General features: G+C 37.8%; 2 protein-coding genes across 2 annotated transcripts; both read right to left on the reverse strand.

Moving 5' to 3' along the window:
* Window positions 1–216: 216 nt before the first annotated feature.
* Window positions 217–8,590, reverse strand: aph1b (APH1B gamma secretase subunit). Its single transcript, XM_046032563.1, has 6 exons — window positions 8,275–8,590; window positions 6,425–6,595; window positions 5,629–5,702; window positions 4,660–4,782; window positions 3,096–3,223; window positions 217–2,909 (listed from the first exon to the last, which is right to left on the reverse strand). Exons 1-6 carry the CDS (start codon window positions 8,385–8,387, stop codon window positions 2,742–2,744), a joined length of 777 nt encoding a protein of 258 aa, XP_045888519.1. The 5' UTR covers window positions 8,388–8,590; the 3' UTR covers window positions 217–2,741.
* A 3,489-nt stretch (window positions 8,591–12,079) lies between these two features.
* Window positions 12,080–16,855, reverse strand: LOC123958982 (troponin I, fast skeletal muscle-like). Its single transcript, XM_046032801.1, has 6 exons — window positions 16,622–16,855; window positions 16,487–16,523; window positions 15,026–15,154; window positions 12,979–13,068; window positions 12,474–12,650; window positions 12,080–12,166 (listed from the first exon to the last, which is right to left on the reverse strand). The coding sequence occupies exons 1-6, from the start codon at window positions 16,627–16,629 to the stop codon at window positions 12,080–12,082; spliced, it is 528 nt and encodes a 175-aa protein (XP_045888757.1). The 5' UTR covers window positions 16,630–16,855.
* Between the last annotated feature and the right edge of the window lie 639 nt (window positions 16,856–17,494).

Below are 17,494 nucleotides of genomic sequence, written 5' to 3' on the forward strand. Positions count from 1 at the left end.
TGAAAAGTTAAGAGATCTTCATCCTGAGGGAGACATGAATGTATGTTTAATTGTATTGTTATATGGATAGGTGTTTCTATTATTCTTTCCACCACATTTACATCACAGGGTAGGCCGTCTGTATAATGCAATTCAGTTCAACACCACCACAAGATAACGATCATAAAGTTCAATCAACACATCTGTAGACAGTTACCACAATAACAGGACATTATAACCATTCATGGAGGATTTATTAATTGACAGTTAGGTGTACCTAATAAACGAGTGAAACACACTGTGAACTACACAAACTGTACAAGTAGATCAACAACAAAACAAAACCAGGTGCAAAAATGAAACGTTCGTTGTTTGGAATGTGGAACATATGGGACACAATAACTCCTGCGATCGCTCACAAACAACTCCAACATAAAAAAGGCAACAAAGACATTTAACATTCACAGATCACTGAGCCAACACGTCCACCTGTTCACGGTGTTATGAACTTAGGTTTACACATAGGAGTGAGAGATAAAGTATGTGACAGCTAACACCCTGTATGGAAGCAGAGAGTGTTTGACTCCAGTTTCCTTCAAATAAGGACTCCGGTATTTGTTATTTTGTTAAACATTTTTATTCTCACAATCATGAGATAGAAGGAATATTTTTCACAAGATCACAGTTAACTGAAGGTGGCTATCAGAGCTTTTTGACGATAAAATCTAAATCCTTGATCCATTAAGATTTTCGAAATCGCGCTTGTTTTTCCTCGCTCTCAGTCTGAGCTGCTTGCCTCTCAGAACCGAAACAGCTGTGGGATAAAACTTGTGATCTGTTAGAATGATTTAGGATATCAGAAGGAACAAAATTGTAATGATCGGTGCAAATTAAATATGTTGAAATTAAAAGTTTGAGCATTTAGCCTTAAAATTAGCAATAGATATTCATACTCAAGCATGGAATCAAGAAACTGTTACTGAAACTAAAACAATTTCATGATGACATAATCTGTAGGGCTGAACGATTAATTGCATTTGCAATATTATCGCGATACGATTTTCTAATCGCAAAGGCTGCGATTACACTCTGGTCACATGACACCCAAGCAGAAAGCAGTCTGCACGTCACGCTGTACCTTGCCTTCTTGTTGGACAATGGCCTTAAGCTTGACAGAAGCTGACACCACAAAAACTTTAGTGTCACACAGGGAATAAAAGTAGCAGCTGCCGCCCGCGGGTAACTTGGTGGTGGTGGCTGAAATTGTCGGGCCATCCGCCACTTTGACGGACAAGAAAAATGCACAGCAGCGTATTGTGGCGATCGGCGCCAGCGTCACAAACACAGCCACCAGTCAGCTCAGGAAATATCTGTCAAACGGTGTTTCAAACCAAACACACAAGTCCGAAAGTCCGAGTTACAGCCAGTGAGCTGCTCACCAGCAACGTAGGCTGCAGGGGAACTCTGGTGTTGTCGGAGAATTAGGCTACTAAGCTTGTCTATGAAACACGAGAGGAGTCACTTGGTTTTATTTTCGTTGGCCAACTTTTCAATTGAACTGAGTATTTTTTTAGTTTTTTGTTGAGAGATGGAGTCCTAGGATATTTGAACTGAGTAAGAACTGTGGGTTTTCTATTGCTGTATAAAACACTGTGGTGTACTTTTCCTTGTGGTCTGTAGGCCGACCTGATGATATTATATCATATTATTTCATATTATTTAATTCCATGACTTGACTCTCAAACTATCTTTCTCATACGATTATAATTTAATATTTCTTTTCCACCATTGCTCATAATAATAATTCATGCAATTCATGCATCACCATTTCATTTCATCACAACACAGGCCTGGCCTACAAGAAAGAACAGTGTATGTTTAATATATCTATTATTGTGTTGGTCATACTATACACTGATTTATTGTCAGTTTTGAATAATACAGAAGGTGAAGAGCTTAAAAATTAATCACATATTAAATCGCAATTGCAATATTGGTAGAATAAAAAAATAAAATAAAATCGCAATTAGATTATTTTCCAAAAATCCTAATGCCCTAATCTATGGCCTGCAGAGGCAATGAAGTCGAGACCTCAACATAATTGGGATAAAAACAAATAGATACCAGTCATGTTCCCCTCTCAGCTTCTGTAAAAGTGATTTCAAATCAAAGGCAATTTCTTACACAGACTAACGATAAAGTAAAATAAAAAGATTAAAACTTCTCACTATCTACACATCCTGGGAATTAAAAATGCAGAAATATATACACAGAGTTTTGTTGATAAATGGTAAATCCACCGTTTGAATGATTTGACACATTTGAAAGAAGATATCTGTCTGAAATGTTGAAAACATTAGAATATTTACAGAATGTGGAGAGTGTCCCCACCTTTTCTACCTTTTGTACGTTTGTTCACCTGTTTCTTTTAGAGTATCAAGAAACAAACGGGACACTTTTAGCCCGACATATATTTTGTATTTTTTAATACAAACTCATCATTAAACGTGAATTAAATCCATACAAACAAACTGAGCTGGGTGTGAATCAAAATGATCTCCCTTCTTTGTTTCTTTTCATTTGAGAAACATTCATTGCTTCCACTTTTATGTTCTTATACTTAGGATACTAAAATTCCTCTTAAGTGAGACAGCAGATTAACAGAGAGGTTAGGTCTTTGTTGTGTTCAGGAGATGTGTGTGTGTGTGTGTGTGAACTCGTAATCTTTGGATAGAGTCCTGCACACCTCCGGGTGTGCTGCGTTATCTGGGCCGGTGGTTGGCAAGCAGGAGGTCCTTGTCTTTGCAGGTGAGGCAGAGTTTGAGGTTCCTGAGCGAACCGCCGGCACAGTAAAAAGCCCACACGCCCATCAAGAACAAGATGACGTAGGTGGGAACCAGGCTGCCGACGTACTCGGGGTTCTGGAAGGTCTGCATGAGAAGAGGAAGAAAATGACATCAACACAAAACATGAAAACACAAAAATAACCACCTTTAGTTTATGCTCTTCTCCTGGTTTTACTTTTTAATTATTATTATTTTTTTTTTAGGTAGTGCTATTTTCTGTATCTACTTGGACTTAAGAAATCCATCCAGCCAATTCTCAGCAACACTCACCAGGCAGGACACAACGAGGTGGCTAATAACGACAGCAGCCACCGCCCACCAGCGCTGCTTCTCACAGGCATCGAAGAAGACGACGCCCCAGAACATGTGAAGCAGGATGATGGCCATCGTCATGAAGGCTGCAAAAGGACAAGCAGGAATCTGTAAACTACATCTTGTTGTTGCCCCCCCCCCTCCAGGAAAGCAGTGGGAATGTTTTAATCAGAGCTGCAACTAACAACTATTTTGATAGTCGATTATTCTATCGATTCTTGAAACGAATAAGACTATTCGGATTATGAATTGCAAAATTACACAATGCCTACATTTAGCCATCAGCTTTTAAATTAAACTTTTGGTCATTTGCTAATTAACAGTCAAGACAATAAAATGAATACTGCTTTCAAAAATACACCTTTTAATGAGTATTTCTAGTGTAGCGACAGAAAGTTCCGCTAAAATCCAGTCTCATCATGGACCAAACAGGTATATACAGTAAGAAATAAGCGTCTGTGCAGTGGAGCTGAACGATTAATTGCATTTGCGATATTATCACAATATGATAAAATGAGATTTTCTAATCGGAAAGACTGGGATTACACTCTGGTCACATGACACGCGAGAGTAAAGCAGACTGCAGAGGAAGTAGCAACTGACAGAAGCTGACGCTACAGAAACTTTTGTGTCACACAGGTAAAGAAACGAGCACCCGCAGGTAACTTGGTGGTGGTGGGTGAAATCTTTGGCTATCCACCGCTGTGGCGGACAGGAAAAGTGCATAACAGAAAGACACGTGTAGTAAGGTAAGCGTATTGTGGCCATCGGCGCCGGCGTCACAAACACAGCCACCAGTCAGCTCGTGAAATATCTGTGAAACAGTGTTCCAAGCCAAACGCACAAGTCTGAAAGAGGCCCAGTCTGTCCCGAGTTCCAGCCTGGTCAGTGCGCTGCTTACTAGTGTTAGACAGCGTTCCACGTTTATATAGTTTCCCCTAACTCAACAACTCACAAAACTGCATGATTTCTTTGTTTTTTTTGGTTTTTTTTAAAGGAGTCTGGGGCGGATAAGCTGCCACCTCAAGCATAAACAGGAGAACTGTTTTTTTCTTTAGAAAGTATAAACTTGTCCGGTGGTGTCTAATTTTGCACCCTCGGCAGCAACACGTTGTCCAGCTGTAAACGTCGCCATTAGCAAATAGCGACGCGTTATTCATGATTGTAAAGTTAGAGCACACCTGCAATGTTAAACAAGACCTATGCTCCCACACTCTGGAGGTTTTAGGTCATGAAGGTGTTAATACCAGCGCTGATGTTGTGTTGTTTTAGTAACTTGTTAACATCACTTTACTCCGTTATGGCGACGGTGCCGACTACGTCGATTAGTTATTGCACCCCTAGTTTTAATGTATTGAGAGCCAAAACAGTGGATTGACTTTACAGACTAAATAAATGCTGTAATGTCATGACACAAAGTCATCTATGTTTGAGTACAAAGACACAATTGCCAAGTACACACTGTAGCTAATAGCTGTTTTGGTTTAGTCCAAAAATAGGACATTTCTGTGGGCTTTGGTACCTGAAGACAGGAAGTAGTGCTGCGAGTCTCCATGGATCCCCACAGTCCCCGGCCCTGCAGAGTCAGCCAGGATGTTCACCACCGAGAACGCTCCACTCATGAAGCCGAAGCCAAGGCCGGACACTGAGACAAAGCAACGACACAGGAGAGTTTAATTCCACTGCTGCATTTTCCACCAGGGCAATCTTTACACCATTTAGGGCTGCGGCAAACAATTATTTTCATAGTCAACTATTATCTTGACAAATAGATTATTTATTTGGTCTCTAAAATGTTGAAAAAAGTAAAATCGGTGTATCCCAAAGCCCAATATGATGCCCTCAAATGTCTTGACAACCTAAAGATATAAAAACCATAAAATATTCACATATTAGAAGCTGGAATCAAAGAATTGTTACTTTTTTTCCCCCTTCAATTCTTACTCAAAGCAATTAATCAATTATCAAAATACTTGGCAATTAATTAAATAGTTGGCTGCACAGCTCTATTGATTTTAATTTACCACGGATATATCTGCACTTGGGTATATGTTGGCCACCAGATATCTTTTAAATGTAAAATGTCTTCCTAAGTACAAATATTGGTCACAATTCTTTAATAACCAAATTTAAGTAATCCTTGGATCCATGTATTTATGTGTATTGTGTCTGTATTACACTGGGGAACTTTTTACACAGATAAAAAAATAAAAGTATGGCTAAAAATGAAGCAGTTAACAACTTGATAGACCTTCACTGCCTGGTAAACATGTACATCTTCCAAGTTTGTAACAAAGGCCTTCCTTTAAAACAACCATTTTCACTAGTAACTCCCATGACAAGTAAACTGAATGTGATGTTTAAATTGGTGGAGTGCCCCTTAAAAAAATGAATATAGGATGAAAACTAGTTATCAGATGTTTTTTTAACTCTAAAATGTCTAAATGTTAAAAGGCAACAGATAGTGATGTGAAGTGTAGAGTAAACGTACCGTAGGCCAGCTGCCGTATGGAGATCGGCATGGTTTCCTCTTGACTGAGAGTGAGGAGGCCTTCATTTGCTTTCCTGCAAGACAACACGCAAACGTCAGTGTTTAAGTGCCTAGTTTCACTGTGCATTGTAAACAAGAACATCAACAGGAATCGTGCATGTCAGTTAGCGGAAGAGGATACGAGCTGCAACGTCGAACCTTTACCATAAAAAGACTAAAGGAAGGAAACTGGAACAAAATGGAACACCAGATCAGGCAAACATGCTGGAAAGCTCTCTTAGTATCTGCCAACAGTGTGTGATAAATACTGGATGGACACTTCGTATGATACAAAGGCAGCACTGGCCATTCATTATATTGCAGGATAACCGGCAGATTATAAAGCTTTACTGGCCTCTAGTGGCTGCTGGTGTTAGAAAACCTGTCCCTGCTCTGCACTACATTCTAATGCTAAGCAAGTTTTGAGTAGTTGAGACAAATAAGTTTTTAAATCATTAGTAAGACATTTAGCTTCTTCCTTAAGACGTTTTATTGGCAGTGACATTCTGAAGGCACAGTTTGATTGACAGCACATGTACATTATAAGGGTAAAATATGTTGATTTGTTGTATAATAACAAAAAGAACAGTATTTATTAACCTGCCATTGTTTGATCTTGACTGATCTAGTGGTTTCTGTACAACTGTATGAAGGATGAAGGATGTGATGGTAAAAGTCAATTTATTCAGAATCATCATGGTAGTGTTATAACAGAGACTGTGTGTAAAACCGCCAGACAGCTGTGGCAGCGACTTACTTCAGCAGCTTGTAGTAAGCAAAGCGGAAGATTTCCTGCAGCAGGACGGACAGTATCACGCCGAAGATGAGAAGGCCTTTCTGCTGCGCCGCACTGTCCTTATTACTGATCTGAACCGAGATGAACCACACCAGAGACGACAGCAGCAGGGACACCAGCCAGAAAAACGCTCTGAGGGGGAAAATAACAAACACATACACAATCAGTTACATGAAAGGAAGCTCAGGAACAGGAAGGCATAATAATTTAATTACGACACCTGAGGGGGGTCCTACATGCTTTAATGTTAAAAAAAAACACACATTCTTTTTCCAATACTGTCCGTTGCTTCAGCACCTTTATTCACCCTCTGTCCGAACACTCGTTTTTAGCCTCTGATGTTAATACAGAAGCTTTAGACAGTTGGTTCAGGCAGAGCTAGCTGATAACAGCAGCTAGGTGTTACTGTAAAATTAGCAACAAGTGAAGCGATCTGTCCATCAGGAAACTTCATAAATCAGAGTTGAGGCAGAGCAGCCAGAAGACATCAGAGGGAAAACCAGAAACTATTTACACAACAGTAAGCATTTTCTGCGAGACATACTGAACAACCTCCAGCTCTAGCTCAGTGGAACGACCGCTTGTGCTGAAGGGCTGGAGGAGATCCTATGCTACACAGATCCATTCTTGGGCCTTTACACACACACTGGGGACATAAATTTAGGTTGAAAAGACATGAAAGACGTAGATTTTGTATAATATGGGGCCTTTAAGGTCTTAAATGGCTTTGAATGTGGATGCCTTACAGTCTAAATAAATTAGGTAAATTCCCACAGGGTATTCACTTTAACAGACTGTCCATTTTTGGCACAACACTGACTAGAGGATCAGATACAAAACCAGGCTGAAAAAATTAGACAGCAGGACATAAATGTTACTTTCATAGCCATGGACATTATCAGGTTACTGCATTCAGCACTGAGATACAAGAGAATTTTAGGCATTGGGCATTTTTTGATTAAAAAATATATTTAATCTATAGTCAAAATTAACTCTAATTAATTTTCTGTAGATTGTCTAATAAAGTAATTTACAAATCATTTTAACTTTATATGGATGTAAAGGTCAAGTTGTATAATTGGAGGTGTGTATATAAAAAAGGACAGTGTCAATAAAAATCACATATATTTTGAAACCTTTAAGATTTGTCGATTCAAGAAATTAGCGACCTCCTGCTCACAAGCCCACTTCCCTTAACTTCTCACCTCTTAGAAAAATAGATACAATTACATATATAATAATAATAATAATAATAATAATAATAATAAGATGGATAATTAATATATGATTTTGACTTATTTTTTTAGCACAAATTAAACTGCTACATCAAGCTACTTATTCTACTACTAACAGTTTTTGTCTTTGGTATAGTCACTGGCCTGTTTCAGATAAAACAAGCTAATTTACTGTTAGCCTATTCTTATGCCCCCAGTCCCACACCTCCATTATCGGACAGATTATGGCAGTCTATCAAGTTTGAAAGTGTTCTCGACAGCACTTTTTTCTTGTCTCCAAATTTACTGTAAAATCGAATGTGTTGTCTGAACATATGTGTGAGAACAAGCCTGAACAGCGTGACAACTGAGGGCGTGTTTAAGAAACTAGGTTAAGCGCAATAGCAGGATGTCCGAAAATGGAACCTAATAGTGCCGTTAGCTAACAGCTAATGAGGCGGTCTGTTAGCTAGCAGGCTAGCTCTGGTTAACACTTGGTTTAATGACATTAACAGGACAGTAGCGTCTGTTTCACGCTGCTGTGATGAAGATAAGTTAACTACAATCCCACGTTGATGAATTTAAAGTAACTCTCACCCTGCTATGAGGAAAATAACCCTCAGCGGATCCCGGGCGATGGTAAACAGGAACAGAGAGATGGCTGGGCCGAAGGCGATGAAGGTGCAGCCGAAAAACACCGCCGCCGTCATTTTGTCTCTGTTGTTGTTTTTTCTTTGTGGGGGAGGGAGGGATCCGCGTCCAGCAGCGCGACCCGAAGCGCCTTGTCTTGTTCCTCGAAGCTGTGGCTTACAACAGAGTTTGGTCCTTTAAACTTTTACAAATCGCTGCCTGCTTGTCGTCTTCGATGGGAGAGTTTCCTCTGCTCGCTTCCACCAGCGGCGAGTCACGGGGTCTCGTGACGTCACACACTCTGTCACGTGACTTTATTTTCAAAAAGGAAAAAAAATATTACAAAAAACGCTCGTTTTTAATTCAGTTTAATTTAGCAAGGACCGTGCACATTAATAAAACACTGATGTAAATTTAATGTAAAGTCCCTGGACAGCTGTTACTTAGTCAACCTTAAAAAAAAAAAAACAAATCAATCAAAATCAAAATCAAAAACTTTATTACAGACTCAAGGTCCAAATCTTACCCACAACAATGCATAAATACATATCCACAAACGCAGATGCATACACACATACATACACATCAAGAAAATCCATAGTAAATCATGGTTATAAAAATTAATGAAAATATATAAAATTATTTAAAAAGAAAATCATTGTTCTACCCGGAGACAATTATACCAGTGTTTCCACATGCGGGATTGGTAGCGTGTAGTACTTAGCTGTATGTTAGTTAAGCCCATTATTATTTCATTTTGTGACCCATTAAGCCGGCACATGAATTTAAAAATTAGGTTTCTTAAAACAGCATGAAAGGTACTTACTCTTGCAGCCACAAACATCTCACTTGCACTACACCATCTTGGTCTTGTGATATAAAATGAATTTAACAGTCATTTAAAATTAAGTCAGACATGAAAGAAAGCATGTAACAAAATAAGAAAGGGGGAAATATTTATCCAGACATTGTACTGAATACTTCTTCATGTACTTCAAGTACTGTTAAAAAATATGCAACATGCAACCCAAAGCTCAGAATCAGAATCAGAATTAGCTTTTATTGCCAGGTATGTGTACACATAGGAGGAATTTTACTCAGGATTGTACATTGCTCATGATGTGCTTACTCATACAAAAATACCATAACACAATAATAATAAAATAATAATAATAAAATAAAATCAGAGTAATTAGAGTACATACATAGACAATAACTGACTGCAGCACACACAGTATACATCTGTCTACTACATGAGGTCAGACTAGCCCAAATTAAAATCTGTGAAACAGCATTAACAGAACGACTGTATTGTTTACTTGTTATATTTTAACAAAATCTATTTTCATTTTGATTTGATCTAATAAAACAGTGTCGAAATATATTTCATGTACATTAAAGGGGATGATTTCTAGCCTATCTATCTTAGAATGCGGTTAAAATCTCATACTCACAAAGCTGGATTTCACAAGGTTGCCAATTAAGTAATTGGAGCAGTAATTAAAGGTGGTAATTTGATTGATGGTAAAGGTAATACTGTATGCACTAGCAAAGCACAATTACTAACTGAAATGGTACGTGCTCCATGTTGGCAATCTGTCCCTGCACATTCAGATAGATTTCTATGCATTTCACCGCTTTTCTTGTTTTCTAATGTTTGACAGAGGAAAGCAGTGGTGGACAAAGTATTCAGATCCTTTACTTAAGTAAAAGTACTACACTGAAAATGTTACTTAAGTAAAAGTATGTAAGTAAAATCAGGAAAAGTATTAAAATTAAAAGTACTCACTGCAGAAAAATGTCCCCTGTGACTGCTATAATAGTATACATTACATGATAAGATTATTATTACTCATGTGTTCATGTAAAAGCCGGATTTTATTATTTATATTGTAAAGTAACTAAAGCAGTCAGATAAATGTATTGAAGTAAAAAGTACAATATTTCCCTTTGAGATGTAGTGGAGTAGACGTAGAATGTGGAAAATATTCAAGTAAAGTACAGGTACCTCAAATGTGTACAGTATTGAGTAAATATAATTAAGCTGATGATACAAGGGGCAACTTTTAGAGCAATGTGGCTGGACAATCTTGCTGGTGGCAAGTCCGACTATGTTTTGAACAGATAGCAGTAGGGAAGGTTGCTGGGCAGCGAGGGAGGGAGGTTACTGTAGTAATCTTTACTTGTTACCATTGACGGCAACATTGCCCAGCAGCATTGCTCTAAAAGTTGCTCCGTTCCCCTGGAGGAAAGACAAGCAGCTACATCTCTGAGAAACTGATCATCTTTCAAGATTATTTTGTTGAAATATCATCTTAACGAATGAAAGTATTTGTCAAATGTTATGCATATGATTGGGAATGAAGTTAACTCAGTCAATTCAGTGTGAGAATTATATTCATTTCTCCAGTAATCTTACACCCTCCCATAAAAAATGTCTCCGTGGAGAAGGTCTGCTATAATGAGTGTGATTTAATTAAGGAGTAACGACATTTATTCACCTTTTCATATCAAAGACAAGTACACACAAATAAGTGCAGGACCTCTCAATATGAACTGGGTTTTTGTTTGTTTGTGCAATTAAAAGCATTTTCTGCTGTTCTGAATTTTAAGTTGTTTTTCTCGTCCTATTAAGCTGGCTGAAAATAACTTGCGAGGGCACTCAGCGGGAATAATGAGCTTCTGGTCTCCTGTTAACCCCCCTTGTTGCTTCCTCTCTCTGAGTGAAATGTGACTTTTCTTTTTGGTAATTTGGAAGAAATAATGAAGGTCTGATACAGAGCTGAAGACAGGGCCTCAGGATTGGCTAATCAAGCAGGACCTATTTTAAGATTGATAATCCAACATTACTGTCAAGAATAAAAAATGACCCACAAATCTTAAACAGCACCCTAACACAAAATATACCACATCAGTGTTACCACTGTTTCTGTCCTATAACTCTGACAGCAAAGGAACAAAAGTAATTACTTAAGCAAATGAATTATGATAATAAATGTATGTATATAAATCACTTCTGAAAAAATATTTTTTAAAAGCCTGTTGTTAATGGCCTCAGTCTTATTGTTACACTTGTAATATGTTTAATATGTTTTATTTGTTTATTTCATTCTTTTTAACTTTATTGTATTGGATTTTGTTTTATTTCATTTTTGTTCTTTTAATTGCATGATTTTACTCGTCATAGTGCTACCCTTAGTCCTGAAATGTGTGAATATTGATCTACACACTTATTTCATGATTTATCAAATTATCACCATGAATCACACAAAAACGCCGCATGATTTATATATTCTATCATTTATACAAACATCCAACACCACGGACTCACATAATACACAGAAATGAATCATTCCTGTAAACAGCAGTGTGGCGTGTGGATTCCATAATCACGCCCATCTCTAAACTCTACCATGCCCATGTTCATCTGCATATTTCTCCATGCACAATTTCCACATGTATATAAGTCATCATGTATTTAATTCATCAGTTGTACACTGTTTATAATTCGTCTGTCTGCACAGCGATGAAGTGTATATATTTGTTATTACTTTTTTTTACATCTGATGTTTACATTTTTTTTTTACATTTTTTTAATATTTTCTCAGCTCATTTTATATTTGTATTTATTGTATTTTATTTATCCATTTATTTTATTTTTACTGTATGCATTTGATGTGGACAGCAAAGTAAGAATTTCAGTGTACATGGAAACTTGAACATCTGACAATAAACACTTGAATCCTTGAACAGCAGAGCAAGACACTGGTGTTTAAGCTTCTGTCTCAAACATCTTCTTCCTGCCGCCCATCCCGGCCTTGTCTTCGATGTTCTTCCTCCAGTCGCTTGTTTGCTTCTCCTGAGAGAAACACACACGAAGGAAAGCAGCAGACAGATTAAAATTACTAACAATAAATGGTTGAGACCCTCTTAATATTTTCTGCATGTGGAATCATAACGGTTCAGTCTGTTCAGTTGCTTTATTCCCTTGTTTTATAATCTGAAATGCTCTCTGTTGTGTATTTTAATGCTAACTGAGCTAAAGTTTGACTTCAGAGATGAAACCATAGAAATCAGAGGAGGAAGAGGAAACAATTAAACCAAAATAAAATGTAATCGTGCTGTAATTGTCCTTCAGTGTCCAATGTAAAATCTGAAGCACCCACCTCCTCTTTGACCTCCTTCTTGACCTGTTTCAGGTTGGCTCTCAGGTCCATAGACACTTTATGTTTGGAGCCCAGCAGAGCGGCGAGCATGGCGTCGGCCGACATCCGAACCTTCTTTAGGGCCGGCTTATGGAACTTCCCCTTCAGATTCTGGATCATCAATTTCAGGTCGTCGATCTGACAGAGAAGACAGTTACTCAAACCATCTGTGCGTTTATCTAAAAACATGTGGTCTGCTTAAATGGCATGGGTTGTCTTTAAAATGCAAATTAAGTGTAGTTATGAAACTTTGTAGTGTTGGCTACTATAATTTATCAAATGATCAGCCCTGTTAATGTGAATAAAACATGGTGTAACTGTTAGTCAGTTTGTCTCTGAGCTGTTTTAAATTGATTACTGAATTCAGTGGGAGTTCAAACTTGCATTAAAATAGACAGAAAAAGCATCTGACTGCCAAGAATGTATAGAAATTGAATGACACTGGTGTAAACTTTAGAAGACATACCTCCTTATTGGACTTTTTCACTTTGATCTCCATGTCGTATCGCTCTTCGTCCACGAAATCAATCTCCTTGTGAATTTTCCGGCACAGCTCCTGATGTTGCGATAGATATGAAAAGAGGGAAGTGAAGGATGAGTCTTCAATACAAACTACTCTCACACATATACTAACGTCCTGAGCAGGTGATTCATTCCAGGACATAGGTGGCTTTTGAAATACAGCAGAAGAACAAGCTACAATTTTAACATTGACATATTATTACTAAGTTTTGGATGTTTGCAAATACTTCCTTATTTATCCATCAAGTAAATATGTAACAACATAATTATTAGTTTGGAGTAATGCTGCTGATGAATGATGAAGTCCAATATTCACTCTCCTTTTAACTTGGCCTCCACAAATTTCTGAGGGAAATGTTTAGCTGCTAAATGCTTCACTGTGTTCACCTGCTGGTCACTAACTTTGTCTGTCGTAACTTACAAAGTGTTATTTATCTTAAATACATGAATATGTAAACTTTGACTTTCTTTCACCTAGCGGCTCTCACTTGAACCTTGGTCTCATGTGGGAAAGTCCTGAGTTTCACCCACAAACGTCGCTCTTCATACTACATCACCTGACTTCTTCTGTCACTATAGGTTGCAGCCTAACAAAAAACACGTAATAGTGGGACGTAATGAGAATCAAAATCATATTCAGAAATATTGAGGGATCAGTTGATTTGTTAAACCAAAGAAATTAGCTGCAAGATGCTAAAAAGCTCTGCAGAGCTCAGGAGAACAGCATGAAGTCATTTTATCCTTTGTTAATAAAGATATTTATTGAATACAACTTCAATCGCAATTATATTTATAATTTATTACAGTTTTTCTCAATTGCTTAAACAATATAAAGAGGAAATTTCAAAACCATAACTTTTCAAAAACCCATTTCTCTACACTCTACACACAAAGCCCTTCATTTCTCATTGCCTCCACCATGTGGTCACTGAGAAAAGACTAACATTCAATATTGTTCACTCAAGTCAGCACAGGTTGAGCTCAATTAGCACACAGCTATCCAGGTGGAAACACAAAGAGTCATAATTGATAACACACCAATCAGAACCTTCAATAGATAGATAAAAGGGCCAGAGTCAGTTCATTCAGTTTTGGAACAATAGATCCAGAGAAATCTGAAGGAAGAGGTGTAGGACACCAGAGAGGAGGAGGAGGAGGAGGAGGAGGAGGAAGAAGAGCAGTATGGAGAGGAGTAAGAGTACACTAAGAAGTAAATAATGTGCAAATGTTTACATATGTAATTTCTTTTGTTGTGTTCATCATGTGCAAAAGTTTTTGAGGGGGAGAACCACAAGCAACATTACTAATAACCCATTTTTGTAGTATTGTTTTGAATTCATCTCACCAGTGTGTAAGACTGTGTGTGTTTTTGAGGGCTTGTGTGTTATGTATGTTATGTATATATCTGAGGGCAAAGTTTGGTTTTTCAGCAAGATTGAATGGTTTTGAGTGGAGAGCTTCATTTTGACCTGAAAATATGATGTTTGGGGAATTGGTTGAGAAGTTGTGGATTTGTGTTTAGAGTTTTGTGAAAAAGAGGCATAATTTCAAGAAATGTGTTTAAGCAATCGAAAAAAACTGTATTTATTTGCACAAGAGGCAATGGTAACTCCCTAGATGAAGTAGTATAGAGAAGCGATTAAGGAGAGATAATTGCACTGTTCATACTGTAGGCTAATAATTGAAAAGTGAAAAGTGTCTCCAGTGGATTTTACTGGTCTGTGGTTCCAAATTAAAACACCACTTTATCTTAACAAAAGTAGAGTGTAACAACATTTGTGTTTAAGAACTCCCATAGGATTTTTGTTTTCCCACCGGGGCACCAGAGTCGAGCACCATTGTAATGAACTACTTGCCAAAAACATTCAGCTTAGAATATGAACAGATGGTGGATATCAGTTCTGTAAACCTGTCGAGACTAACATCAGCCATGTTTTTGTGGTTTGTGTTTCTGGCCTCCACCCAGTGTCCAGGAGGTAGTGGAGGATTACCTGGAGCTCCTGCATGGAGCCTGGGACAGAGAGGGTTGGGCAGCTCTCCTCCATGTACTTCATCTTCTCCTCCTCGGCCATCAGCACCTCCTCCTCCAGCATCCCCGCACCAATGTGCAGCAGCAAGCTCTGAGAGGAAGAGGAAGCGAGAGCATGACCACAACGAGGTGAAGGCGTCATCAAGTGTTAATGTGTTTGCTATGATATTCAGAGTTTAGTATTGTGACAGGCGTAAATACCCCACTTCTACTATTTGTATGTGTAGTCACAGAACAGAAATATGCTGAATCTCAGAGAGGCTAAAACAGTCATTACACCCAACATGGGGAGGTTTAAGAAAATAGTCTATTTCTTTTAGTGCAATTATCTTTTTTTCTGATTTTTCTTCCTGTGAATGTGTTGGCTTCCTGTAAAAATGATCTTTAGAGAACAGCCTTCATCAGAGAAATAACATTAAACTCATTTAAAAAGAATAAAAGAAATTCTGATACTTCCCTTACCAGTTAAAGGACTACAAATATTTATGTGCTCAGCTAATTTCATGGAAGTCTTGCTACAAGTAAGTCTGAAATAAACAGTATAGGACTACAACTAATAATAATAGCAAATGCAGAAAAGCAGCAAATGCTCATGTTGAAAAAGCTGGAATCAGGAAACGTTTGGATGTTTTTTGCTTCATAAATGTCAAAAATGGAAGCATGATTATTATTATTATTAGCAAACTTTAAGGGGGTCATCCCAGTAGATTTCTCATATTCATAGTCGAATAGGTCAAATAAAACACAACAGGAGTCTTGGTAAATGAATATCTACCAAAAGGTAATAGAAATAATCATAAATAAATAAATATCTTGTGAATTAATTGATGATCTTACCCTTACAATTCTCTGAATATTATTTAAATGAAACAGAAAAAAGAATAAATAAATCACTGCTTGGTTGCCACACATAACCCACATACATGCAGCTGTGAGTGTATTGCTTTGTTTTAAGGGGTTACAAGCCAGAAAAGATTGGGAACCAACTGACCAACATCCCCATAAAGTGTGTTTGTAGGTCCAAAATTAATCACATGATTTATTTATTTGTTGGACTAAAAATTACAGTTTCATGAATTTCATTACTCCAGTTTCTGCCTCATGGATCCTGTTGATTGTTGTTCAGTTCTTTTTTACAGTGACAGCTGCCTGGCAATATGCTCCTTCTAAAAACTTAAATCTACCATGTGTGCAAAACAACATCTGTAAACTTCTTGTTTGTATCATTTTATATCAAGTATCTTGCTGTTATACTACATTGTTTTCATATTTTCCCATAAAACACTAGCTAAGTAAAGTAAACTGCTTTTACTGCAGGTACAGTAAGCGAATAAGTGAATTTATGACATAAATGTTCTGTTTTTAAACACAAATCTGAAAAGGAAAAACACTTCAGGCCTTCATCAACACCATCTTACTCTACCTTCAGCTGATTCCTCCGGCACGACGACATCTTCTTCCTTTAGAAAAAATACAGGAAGAAGAAGTAAAATGATTAAGAGTAATTCAGAGAGTTTTGTAGATTCAGAAAGTCTCCTCAGTTCAGATGAGGACTTACTCTGCCATCCTGACTGCCGCTGATTCCTTCCTGCAGAAGAGAGATAAATGGGAATACCACAGCTTTCTGGTCTGTTTATAGGTGTTGGTTCAGCGTGTGTGTGTGATGGACCAGTAGCAGATGTCCTCAGAAGCTGCTGGTTGAATTCCAGACAGAGATGCTGATGGCGGCAGCTGAGCCTCGAACAAACGCTTCAGGAATTTTCTTCTGGCAGCATTTTTTAGACAATATGGGACCAAGACTAGGACTCAGATATAGTTCAAACTAGCTTGGTTAAAGGATCGGGTTGGCAATATTCTATATTTGTCTCATTGTCAACAAATCTCACAAAAAGACCAAAAACAACAATGAAATATTGTGTGTGTCAAAGCCTGATATATCTTCTTCCTCTGTGCCACAGAGCTCCATTGTTGTCCTAAAACTATTAAAACACATAAATGAGCCTCAGTGCTGCACTGAGTGACATGTTCCTTCATCACCACAAACACACACTGTAGTATTTTTTCTGACTCAGTCCCTGTACCGTCCTGCTGCCCCAAACACTCACTAGAGCACCAAATGTGAATTAATCCACCGCTGAAAATAGTCAAACAAATGCACAAATTCCTCCTGTTTGTTTGATTATAAAAGTACAGCGAGCAGTTTTGAAACTACACAGTTTGTGAGCTGTTTTTAAATACCTACCTCTTCGGTAGGAACCAGCGGGCTTGGAGCTGAGTGATCGACAGAAAGTATTTAGAAATACACTATTTATTTATTTTTTATTTTACCTTTATTTTACCAGGAAAGAAATCCATTGAGATTTTTAATCTCTTTTACAAGGATGTCCTGGGTGTGATGCACTAAGGCATTGGTTTTTGTCTTTTCATGCGA

Source organism: Micropterus dolomieu, linkage group LG20, assembly GCF_021292245.1.
Source record: "Micropterus dolomieu isolate WLL.071019.BEF.003 ecotype Adirondacks linkage group LG20, ASM2129224v1, whole genome shotgun sequence".
In the NCBI taxonomy this organism is placed as follows: Eukaryota; Metazoa; Chordata; class Actinopteri; order Centrarchiformes; family Centrarchidae; genus Micropterus; species Micropterus dolomieu.

Coding starts and splice junctions, on each gene's coding strand:
- aph1b (XM_046032563.1), bottom strand. CDS start 8,387: ATGACGGCGGCGGTGTTTTTCGGCTGCACCTTCATCGCCTTCGGCCCA. Junction 6,596..8,274: donor GTTATTTTCCTCATAGCAGG/GTGAGAGTTACT, acceptor TTTCCCCCTCAG/AGCGTTTTTCTGGCTGGTGT. Junction 2,910..3,095: donor ACCTCGTTGTGTCCTGCCTG/GTGAGTGTTGCT, acceptor CTTCTCATGCAG/ACCTTCCAGAACCCCGAGTA.
- LOC123958982 (XM_046032801.1), bottom strand. Junction 13,069..15,025: donor GCTCCATGCAGGAGCTCCAG/GTAATCCTCCAC, acceptor TCGCAACATCAG/GAGCTGTGCCGGAAAATTCA. Junction 12,651..12,978: donor TGAAAAAGTCCAATAAGGAG/GTATGTCTTCTA, acceptor CTTCTCTGTCAG/ATCGACGACCTGAAATTGAT.